At 44.6% G+C, this 10,435-nt stretch overlaps 2 protein-coding genes across 2 annotated transcripts in view; one reads left to right on the forward strand and one right to left on the reverse strand.

The window, feature by feature from the left end:
* LOC119412666 (phospholipid transfer protein) overlaps window positions 1-2,141 on the reverse strand; it is a 26,352-nt gene extending 24,211 nt beyond the window's left edge. Inside the window, exon 1 of the mRNA XM_037679702.1 lies at window positions 2,086-2,141. The gene's annotated coding sequence lies outside the window, so the exon portion shown is untranslated. The remainder of the gene's footprint in view (window positions 1-2,085) is intronic.
* A 3,606-nt stretch (window positions 2,142-5,747) lies between these two features.
* ddx27 (DEAD (Asp-Glu-Ala-Asp) box polypeptide 27) overlaps window positions 5,748-10,435 on the forward strand; it is a 10,057-nt gene continuing 5,369 nt past the window's right edge. The window contains exons 1-10 of the mRNA XM_037679703.1: window positions 5,748-5,962; window positions 6,776-6,925; window positions 7,014-7,073; window positions 7,149-7,320; window positions 7,826-7,878; window positions 7,951-8,037; window positions 9,375-9,480; window positions 9,782-9,955; window positions 10,042-10,192; window positions 10,273-10,372. Of these exons, the coding sequence (XP_037535631.1) occupies window positions 5,879-5,962; window positions 6,776-6,925; window positions 7,014-7,073; window positions 7,149-7,320; window positions 7,826-7,878; window positions 7,951-8,037; window positions 9,375-9,480; window positions 9,782-9,955; window positions 10,042-10,192; window positions 10,273-10,372 (1,137 nt within the window). The 5' untranslated portion in view covers window positions 5,748-5,878. The remainder of the gene's footprint in view (window positions 5,963-6,775; window positions 6,926-7,013; window positions 7,074-7,148; window positions 7,321-7,825; window positions 7,879-7,950; window positions 8,038-9,374; window positions 9,481-9,781; window positions 9,956-10,041; window positions 10,193-10,272; window positions 10,373-10,435) is intronic.

Below are 10,435 nucleotides of genomic sequence, written 5' to 3' on the forward strand. Positions count from 1 at the left end.
AGAGTCCATGGACTCCAGGTCTACAGTCCATCGGACCAGACCACAGCAGGGTCGGTTCAAACAGCTCCATCGATCATCAAACAGAAACAAACAGAAAGGAGTTTGAAATACCAAGATAGGCAGGTCTGTGAGTCACAGCCCAGGGAAAACCACTCTGCCCCACCTTGAAGAAAACTCTGGGTATATCTGAACCACTGACGTCAAACCACAGCTGTCCTTTAATCAAAAGCTTCAACAAGTCTTTAAACTCGCAAATAAAACACACTCAGCTTGTAATCAGTGAACGAGCCAATCAGAACCCAGCTCTTTGATCTGAGAGCCAATCAGAACCCATGTTGTTACTGTCGCCACGTGTCTGACCGCCGCCACTGAAGCTTCCATTCAAACTTCAGACAGATCTGGGGAACCTCGTGTTCTCAGGCTGACGGTTTCTACAGAATTGTTTAATCTTTCATTCCGATGCAATTTAAAGCTGCAAAGACTGAGATCGCCTCCTGTTCATCAGTTCCTACAGCTTTCACTTAACTTCTGGATCATTTACTGAATAAAAACGCAGAATCAGTAAAAACTAATCAAACGTTGTCTTTAAAAGTAGATTCTTACAGTACCATACTATACCACTTTATAAAGCACTTAAAAACAGCAACAAGGCCGACCAAAGTGCTGAGGGTCCTCCCCCCAATTTTTTAAAATAAAGTAGATGCCATTCAGGTGTATTTTAACGGGTTGTCAAACACCATTTACCAACATCAGTAAACACTTGATTCAATAACTATTTTAGAGAGCAACAAGAAGAAGCCTGACCAACAGCTCTCCTTGTGTGAACAGAGCACGCTCCACTTCTCTCAAGCATCCTACCCCCACACCCACCCCGGTTGACAACTGCCAACACTAACTAGCGCTAAGCTAGCACGCAACAGAGTGGTGTCTCCCCCTCCTCCCCCTGCCCCGTCAACAAAAAACCCTCAGAGATGAGCACCCTGCCAAGCAGTGACCTCCAGGGAACAGTTGTTTTGTAACTGAGTTTGACATCTCTGTTTTAATGGAATCAAGCAGAATTTAACTATGAAAAGCAAAATCAAAAATAAAACCGCTTATTAGAGATATGTTGGGTTTTACACATTATTGACAGAAAAATGTATTTGATCCCCAACAACCCAGCCAGAATATCCTGATGCATGCTCAATAATCCAGGTAGAAAAATCTAAAAAAGTTAAATCTGGTCCTCTGGACATTAAAAAAAAACAAAAACAAAGCAAATCAACAAAAAAATGTAGAATGCTTTGTTTTTTGTTTTTTTTAAAGTCCAGAGGACCATATTTAACTTTTTTAGAAACCCAGCCAGAAGTTTGGCTCCCACTCATTGACTATGTACCATGTGGCCCACAGATAACTACTAACCAACCAATTAACCAGTTAACCAACCAACAAGTTGAAGACAGACAAAAAGATCGGCCAAAGGATGCAGCCAAATCACACACACACACACACACACACACACACACAGACACACACACACAGGTCCACAGAGTTCCAAAAGTGAACCTGAATAAACAGAACAAGTTTTTCAAAACACTTCACTTACCGGCTCATGATGTCACATGGATTATTTGTCTCTCTGCCTGCCTGTCTGTCTACCTGTCTGCCTGTCTGTCTGTCTGCCAGGTCTCCCTTGTAAATGAGTCCTCGTGGTTCAATGGGACTAACCTGTTTAAATAAAGGTTGAATGAAGTCTGTCTGCCTGCCTGTCTGTCTGCCTGTCTCTCAGTCTGTTTGCCTGTCTCTCTGCCTGTCTCTCTGTCTGTCTGTCTTTCTGCCTGCCTCTCTGTCTATCTGCCTGTCTCTATGTCTGCCTGCCTGTCTGTCTGTCTCTCTGTCTGTTTGCCTGTCTCTCTGTCTTTCTGCCTGTCTCTTTGTCTGCCTGCCTGTCTGTCTGCCTCTCTGTCTATCTGCGTGTCTCTCTGTCTGCCTGACTGTCTCTCTGTCTGTCTTTCTGCCTGTCTGTCTGTCTGTCAGCAGCTGAACTTTTCAGGGTTTGTCTTCAGATGAAACTCACTGATCAGCAGATGAAGGAGGAGTTCTGACCCGTGGGGTTCTGTTGGTTCTGGTTGGTTGTTTCTGCTCCTCTGTCTCTGTTCTGTCTGCCCCCCTCAGCCTTTGTGCAGACTTTTATCCCGAGGGACTGACTCCTCCCCATGTTCCTGTGTCCCCCCTCCTCCCCTGGACACATGGAGGAGTCTGAAGCGTAAATGTCTGTGAGATAAACGTCCTGAAAAAACGACTTGTTCTTCTTTTGGCAGAATTTGGAGGAAATAAATGACAGTAGATGTTTTTATTGTCACAACATGATTCAGTGAAAGAGATTAGGACTTAGGTCCAAGTCTCAGGCCCCAGGTATCAGGTTTCAGGTCTCAGGTCCCGGTCTCAGTTTGCTGACTTGAACCAAAAAGTAGACTTTTGGATAAATATTCATAAAACTTGGATAAATATGTAAAAAGTATTTCCAAATACAAACCGGATTCCAAAACAGTTGGGACACTAAACAAATTGTGAATAAAAACTGAATGCAATGATGTGGAGGTGCCAACATCTAATATTTTATTCAGAATAGAACACAAATCACAGATCAAAAGTTTAAACTGTGAGAATGAATCATTTTAAGGGAAAAATCTGTTGTTTCCAAATTTCATGGCGTCAACAAATCTCAAAAAAGTTGGGACAAGTCCATTTTTCCCACTGTGTGGCATCCCCCCTTCTTCTTCCAACACTCAACAGACGTCTGGGGACAGAGGAGACCAGTTTCTCCAGTTTAGAAATAGGAATGCTCTCCCATTCATGTCTAATACAGGCCTCTAACTGTTCAATCGTCTTGGGCCTTCTTTGTTGCACCTTCCTCTTTATGATGCGCCAAATGTTCTCTATAGGTGAAAGATCTGGACTGCAGGCTGGCCCTTTCAGTACCCGGATCCTTCTCCTACGTAGCCATGATGTTGTGATTGCTGCAGAATGTGGTCTGGCATTATTGTGTTGAAAAATGCAGGGTCTTCCCTGAAAGAGATGACGTCTAGATGGGAGCATATGTTGTTCTAGAACCTGAACATAGTTCTCTGCATTAATGGTGCCTTTCCAGACAAGCAAGCTGCCCATGCCACAAGCGCTCATGCAACCCCATACCATCAGTGATGCAGGATTCTGAACGGAGCGTTGATAACAACTTGGGCTATCCTTGTCCTCTCTGGTCCGGATGACATGGCGTCCCAGTGTTCCATAAAGAACTTCAAATCGTGACTCATCTGACCACAGAACAGTCTTCCATTTTGCCACACTCCATTTTAAATGACCCCTGGCCCAGTGCAAACGTCTGAGCTTGTGGAGCTTGCTTAGAAATGGCTTCCTCTTTGCACTGTAGAGTTTCAGCTGGCAACGGCAGATGGCACGGTGGATTGTGTTCACTGACAATGCTTTCTGGAAGTGTTCCTGAGCCCATTCTGTTATTTCCTTGACAGTGGCATTCCTGTTTGAGGTGCAGTGACGTTTAAGGGCTCGGAGATCACGAGCATCCAGTAGAGTTTTACGGCCTTGACCCTTACGCACAGCGATTGTTCCAGATTCTCTGAATCTTTTGATGATGTTATGCACAGTTGATGATGATAACTTAAAAGTCTTTGCTATTTTACACTGGGTAACACCATTCTGGTATTGTTGCACTATCTTTCTGCGCAACAATGGTGGAATTGGTGATCCTCTGACCATCTTGGCTTCTGAGAGACACTGACACTCTGAGAAGCTCTTTTTATACCCAATCATGTTGTCAATTGACCTAATTAGTGTTAATTGGTCTTCCAGCGGCAGCACGGTGGCGCAACTGGTAGAGCTGCTGCCTCTCAGCGAGCAGGTCCCTGGTTCAAACCCCGGTCCAGGGGCCTTTCTGGGTGGAGTTTGCATGTTCTCTCCGTGCATGCGTGGGTTTTCTCCGGGTGCTCCGGTTTCCTCCCACAGTCCAAAAACATGCATGTTAGGCTGATTGGTAACTCTAAATTGTCCCTAGGTGTGAGTGAGAGAGTGAATGGTTGTTTGTCTCGTTTGTCTCTATGTGGCCCTGTGATGGACTTGCGACCTGTCCAGGGTGTACCCCGCCCCTCGCACAGTGATTGCTGGACATGGGCACCAGCGACCCCCGTGACCCAAAAAATGGAATAAACGGGTAAAGATAATGGATGGATGGATGGTCTTCCATCTGTTTGTTATATGCTCAATTTCCTTTTTTCCAGCCACTTATTGCTACTTGTCCCAACTTTTTTGGATTTGTTGACACTGTGAAATTTTGAATCAACATATTTTTCCTTTAAAATGTTACATTTACTCAGATTAAACTTTTGATCTGTCATCTATGTTATATTACAAATAAAATATTGACATTTGCCATCTCCACATCATTGCATTCAGTTTTTATTCACAATTTGTTTAGTGTCCCAACTTTTTTGGAATCCGGTTTGTAAAATATTTCAGCTGATTTAATATTTGATAGAAAAGAACTAGACCTTTTTAAAGGAAAATAAAGTAGTTTCATCTAAACACAAGTTGATTAACATTATAGTGGCCCTTCAATCCTTCCATAAATCTGTTTAAGAACTGCCAGCAGGAAGATTTTTCAGAACTTCGTTAACTGAACTGAACCCTTTTTGAACAAGAGCTTCATATTTTGTTTCTAAGAATAGACTCAAATGAACTTGAGCACAAGAAAACAAAAAACAACGGACTCTTTGAAGACTAATGCTGCCACTCTCCCTGCAAACAGTTGAAGACAAACATTATTGTGTTGCGTTCTAAACAATATGGCCGAACCCCCAACTGGAGCTCGGAGTGTGATCACGAACTGTCAGTGACCACCACTCAGCCTGAGCTCCGTCGCTGTAGAATTCACTCAGTGTGTATAGCGGCCAACTTAAATCGAGGCGACTTTCAGAATGTATCAGTTGTAGGTGAACTCCCAGTTACTTTAATTCAATCCTTACAGTGGTTTACAAGATATTTTGCTAACAGACCATAGTTGATGGCAAAGTTGGAAAACAGACCATTAGGCTGTGGATGACTCTCAGTTGCTATCACACTATTAGCTCATTATCTGTAATGAGATAATGACCTAATGAGCTATAGCCATTTCTGTTTGCTGTGGCAGCCATCTTGAATCAGGATGACTTCTAACGTTTATCAATCGAAATTATATCAACTTTCTGAAAGTTTCATTAAAATCCATTCAATGGTTCACGACATATAGTAATAACACACACACACACCACCATCCCATTAACGTTTTTTACAGTTACTAATATGCGCATGCTCAAAGTCTGAATTTTCTGATGCATTGTGGTCTCCATATGTTCATGCCTACTTCCGTTTCTCTAATGTCTCCCGGACTTTTTGTTGTTTATGTTTGTTACTGACTGTGGCCTTCTTATCTCACGAAAACGATTAGAAAATATTTGTCAAGAAATTATAAATTACTATTTTGATGTTTCATCTTTGCGTTTGGATGGATGGATGGGAAGATACCGGAAGTAGCTATAAAAAAATTAAGTAGCATGCGCGTTGATATATATATATATATATATATATATATATATATATCAACATATGTGTATATAATGTTTATACAGACCTGCATGTGTTTATGTGGATGGACGTCCTTCTTCGCTCCGCAGCAGCAGATGGCGCTCTGGGCTGAACCACAACCAAATCATGACGTCAACCGGAAACAGCCTGACTTTTCCGACTTCTACACGTGTGAATGCATATTATTGAGTGGAGAGACCCTGCAGAACGTTTCGGAACCTTTTAGGAGACTTCGGAACCGAGTGGACCCGCCTCATTGTAAATCATGTTGGAGCAGTTTGGGCTGATCGGAACCCTCCTAGACGAGGACCAAAGTCCGGAGGAACCCGACACCGAGTCCGAACCGGAGGTGAGTTACCCCGGACCGGACTTCTGATCTGGGAGGACGAATATGTTGATTTATCTTTGTCAACAAACAAACTAACAGCTCTAAACTTCCTTTGTAATGGAGGCAGATGTTGTCAGGTCCGGACCTTTAACTGCCTGAGCCCACGAGGTTCTGGAGGTTCAGCAGGCTCCGAGTTTGATTTGTTTGAGATCCATGGTACCAGAACTCGAAATCTGCTCAGTTGAGCTGGGGGGAGGGATGGGGTACCTCGGTTTGGATCAGTCTGAGTTACTCGGAGTCTGTCACCATGGTAACAGGTCCGGTTCTGTTGGAGCTGAGTTTGAATTAAGCCCTGGTTTAATGTTCCACACTGGACTGTATGCTGCATGAACTCGGGTCCATCAGAGCCAGACTGGACCTTCAGGTTCAACATGTCTTATCTGGTCTGCTGGGGTTCCCCAAGGCTCCTCACTGGGACCCGTTTTGTTTAGTCTTTACCAAAACGATTTACCAAATGTTTCTTCAAGTGTTCAGTTATTTTTGTATTTAATCTGTTGGTTCAAACATTAAAATTTCAGTGTAGCACAGAAACGTTGAGGAGGATGCACCGTTTTCATAAATAAATAAATGAACGACTTAAACCTGCTCAGGTACGGTACCTCCAGGTCAGTCGCCATGGTAACAGCCCTGTGAAATAACCCACCTGCTCACGGCCAACTTATCCTCTCAGGATACCCATGTTTGTTTTTGTTTACCCATCATGTGTTGTTGTTTACCAGTGTTTATTCTTGTTTTTAAACCATTGATTGTTGTTTACTTGTTTACCTGGTGTAGGAGGGGCCAATTATCCTGAACAGGAAGAAGAAACTGGGCGGTCAAGGGTCAAGAGACTTTAACTGTGACTTTGAGTTTGGAGAGAGAGATGGACCGAACCAAGACCCCAACTGGCCAATGACCGAGGTCCTGCAGCAGCTCAAGAAGAAGGTAGAACCCAGCAGAACCTGCAGCGGAACGTTCCTACTGCAGCAGAACCTGCCCCAGATGTGTCCTCACCTCTGTTCTGTGTTCGCAGAAAATCGTCACAACGTTAGACCAGAAAATAGAGAAAATTAGGAAGAGGAGGAAAACTGAGGTGAGTTGCTGCTTTGACTCCACTTCCTGTTTGAGTTCACTTCCTGTTTGAGTTGTAGTTTTTGTTGATCTGCAGGAGAAATCATCTCAAAGTGCAGCAGCTGAAAGTTTATCAGGAACGGTGGAGGAGGAGGGGGAGGAGGAGGAGGACATAAAGCCTGTGACAGGAGATGAGGAGGAGGACGAAGAGGAGGAGGGAGGAGGAGAGGAGTTTGACTCAAGTGATGAAGAGGTTCTCACCAAATCAGGTAGAGTTTTTTATTTTGAGTTGTTTGTGGAAAGATGTGATTGAACTTAAACGTTGATGGAACATTTTGCATGTAAAGACTTCACTACTGGGAGAACCTTACAGAACATTTAAAGACTGTTCTAGAAAGATTCAGGGTTCCTTTGTATGGAAGTAGCGCTAAATTAATGGGTTGGGTTGAAGAACATTCAGGGAACTTTAAGAATGATTGAGGGAAAGTGTTTGTTTTTGCTGTAGGATCTTCAGGTTCTTCATCTTTGATAGATGTATGAAGGTTCTCTAAAGAACCTTATCGTAACAGAATTCAGGCAAAATTCACAAATTTGCTCATAACTTCAGAGTTTGAAAAACACTAAATCACGAGAACATTTATACAAATAAACTCGTTCAAACATTTCAGCTTCAACTAAATAATTACAAGAATAAACAAAAAAGTCCCAATTTTCTTCTTTTAGTTCAAATAAAGTCTGAAATGGTAAAACCTTCTGCTTCCTGTTTCCTGTTAGACACGCTGAGGGAGAAAGAGCGTCGAGGGAAGAAGAGGAGGGTGGAGGACGAGGTGAAGAAGAAGGATAGTGGAGAAAACTAATGTTTACTGCGTTACCATGGTAACATCTGTGTTTGTCCCCAGGTCCCTGAGACGTTCACTGAAGACGCGTCTCAGTACAACGATCAGCTGACCTTTGAAGACATGAACCTGTCCAGACCCATCCTGAAGGTAAAACAACTGAAGGAAGTTCTGCTGAGTCCAGATTTGATGGGTCAGCTGGTACCAGTCCGTCTTTATGCTTCATCAGTCCAGATGAAGCTGCCCACCTCCCGCACACACAGGAGCTTTCAGAACTGAAGCGGGCCGTGCAGAACCAAAAGAGACCTGGAGCAGAACTCAGCTGGGTTGATGTGGAGCTTCATCACATCAAATGTGTTTCGGACATTTTCCTCGTGCTGTTTTTAGACCAGAGTTCATTTAATTCTCTTTATTCAGTCCAGTTTATTTCTGTAGCGCCAACAGAAGTCGTCTCTGCTCAGAACAGAAACATTCACAGACATTATGAAAGACAGTTAGTAAAAGTTCTGTATCTCAGGAAGCAGCAGATTGTGTTGACTCTTCACTTCGTCACAGTCTCATCCTGAGCAAGAACAAAGGAGACGGTGGAAAGAAAAAACTCCCTTTGAACAGGAAGAAACCTCCAGCAGAACCAGACTCGGGACGAGCAGCCATCTGCTTCGACCGGCTGGGTTTGAGAGGACAGGAAGTAGAAACAGAGGGGACAGGATGTAGAAACAGAGGGGACAGGATGTAGAAAGAGAGGGGACAGGAAGTAGAAACAGAGAGGACAGGAAGTAGAAACAAGCGCAGAATGGAATGAGTTTTGGTAACTCGTTTCTAAACTAAACCCAAAGTTGCTGTGAGTCTTCATTGATCCTCTCAGTAACAAATGTGTTCTTTAATCCAGCTGCATCTCATCACTTCATCACATTACTGAGCCACTGCGCACCTTTTCACATGTCCACGTTTCGCCTCTGTTACTACCTCGCTCAGCGGTACAAAGGTGCACCGGAGGTGAGCTGTCTTTAACCCCCTTGCACCCTTGCTTCGTTCAGAAGGTGCACCGAGGCGAGCAGAAGGCTTCTCCGTCCTGGACTGACGTGTCTTATGAAGGCCTCGGTTCTTCCTACAGGCTCCACCCACTTGTTTATCTCTTTCACTTGTAGTCCTACCTCTGGCTCCTCCTCCTCCACCACAATAAATAGACTCCACCCATTCATTTTCACCATGGACTCCTTCCCTAATTCTTCCCATGCCTTGTTGGCTCCACCCCCTCAGCTCCTCAGCCTGACCTCGACCCAGAAAACCCGTGTTAATTCAGAACTTTGGTTCTGAGGTGAGTGTGTAGGAACGGCTCCGGCTCTCAGCAGGTTCCCCACTTTGAACCCGAGCTCTCTAGAACCGCTCACGGAGCAGTCCTGGGTCCATGTTCCCAGTCAACAGTTCCCAGCAGGTGTTTTCACTCATTTTGTTTCTGATGATGACTTCCTGTTTTTCATCTGCAGGCTATCACAGCTTTGGGCTTCAAGGAACCAACGCCGATCCAAAAGGCCTGCATTCCAGTCGGTCTTCTGGGCAGAGATCTTTGTGCTTGTGCTGCTACTGGAACAGGTACCACCGGCCCACCGGGACCGCTTCATTTAAACTGGTTCATGGAGTTTTACTCCATTTAAATGAGCACGATGGAGTCAGAAAGCTCAGGATCTGAGTCGTAACAGACGGTTTTATGGGTCCAACTGAAAGTACCTGAAGCAGTTTTTACATTTTACTTTTAAAAAAAATCGACTAACCAGGACCAGAAAACATAAACAGGGTTGTAGTTGGTGCTTGTGACTAACCGGGACCGGTTAAATGGGTTTGGGTTAAAGAAGCCAGGACCAGTTATGGTAACCAGATGATTGTCTCTCTTCAGGGAAGACTGCAGCCTTCATGTTGCCCGTGTTGGAGCGTTTGGTTTATAAACCCAGGACGGCCCAGGTGACCAGGGTGTTGGTGCTGGTTCCTACCAGAGAGCTGGGGATCCAGGTTCACACAGTGGCCCGTCAGCTGGCCCAGTTCACCTCCGTCACTACCTGCCTGGCTGTTGGTACAAGCTGCTTCTGGCTGGTCAGCAACTGTTTGGATCTGTGAGCGTGGTTCTGGTCCTCATCTGATCCGTTATGCTGTCTCCAGGTGGTTTGGACCTAAAGTCTCAGGAGGCGGCGCTGCGGGCCGGACCAGATGTTCTGATAGCTACACCTGGTCGGCTGATTGATCACCTTCACAACACTCCGAGCTTCGAGCTGAGCCACATTGAGATCCTGATCCTAGATGAAGCCGACAGGTGAGAAGTCGCACCTGCAGACAAACGGGTCATCGCAGTTCAAATACTCAAATGTTTGGTTCTGGTTCTGGTTCCTTCAGGATGTTGGACGAGTACTTCGAAGAACAGATGAAAGAGATCATCAGGTTGTGTTCCTACAACAGACAGACAATGCTGTTCTCCGCCACCATGTCAGAGGAGGTATGAACACTCACCTGGGTCATGTGACCTGTCAGCAGGTGTGTCAGCGGGTCATGTGACCTG

The sequence above is a fragment of the Nematolebias whitei genome, chromosome 7 (assembly GCF_014905685.2).
Source record: "Nematolebias whitei isolate Nwh7 chromosome 7, NemWhi1, whole genome shotgun sequence".
Taxonomy (NCBI): domain Eukaryota; kingdom Metazoa; phylum Chordata; class Actinopteri; order Cyprinodontiformes; family Rivulidae; genus Nematolebias; species Nematolebias whitei.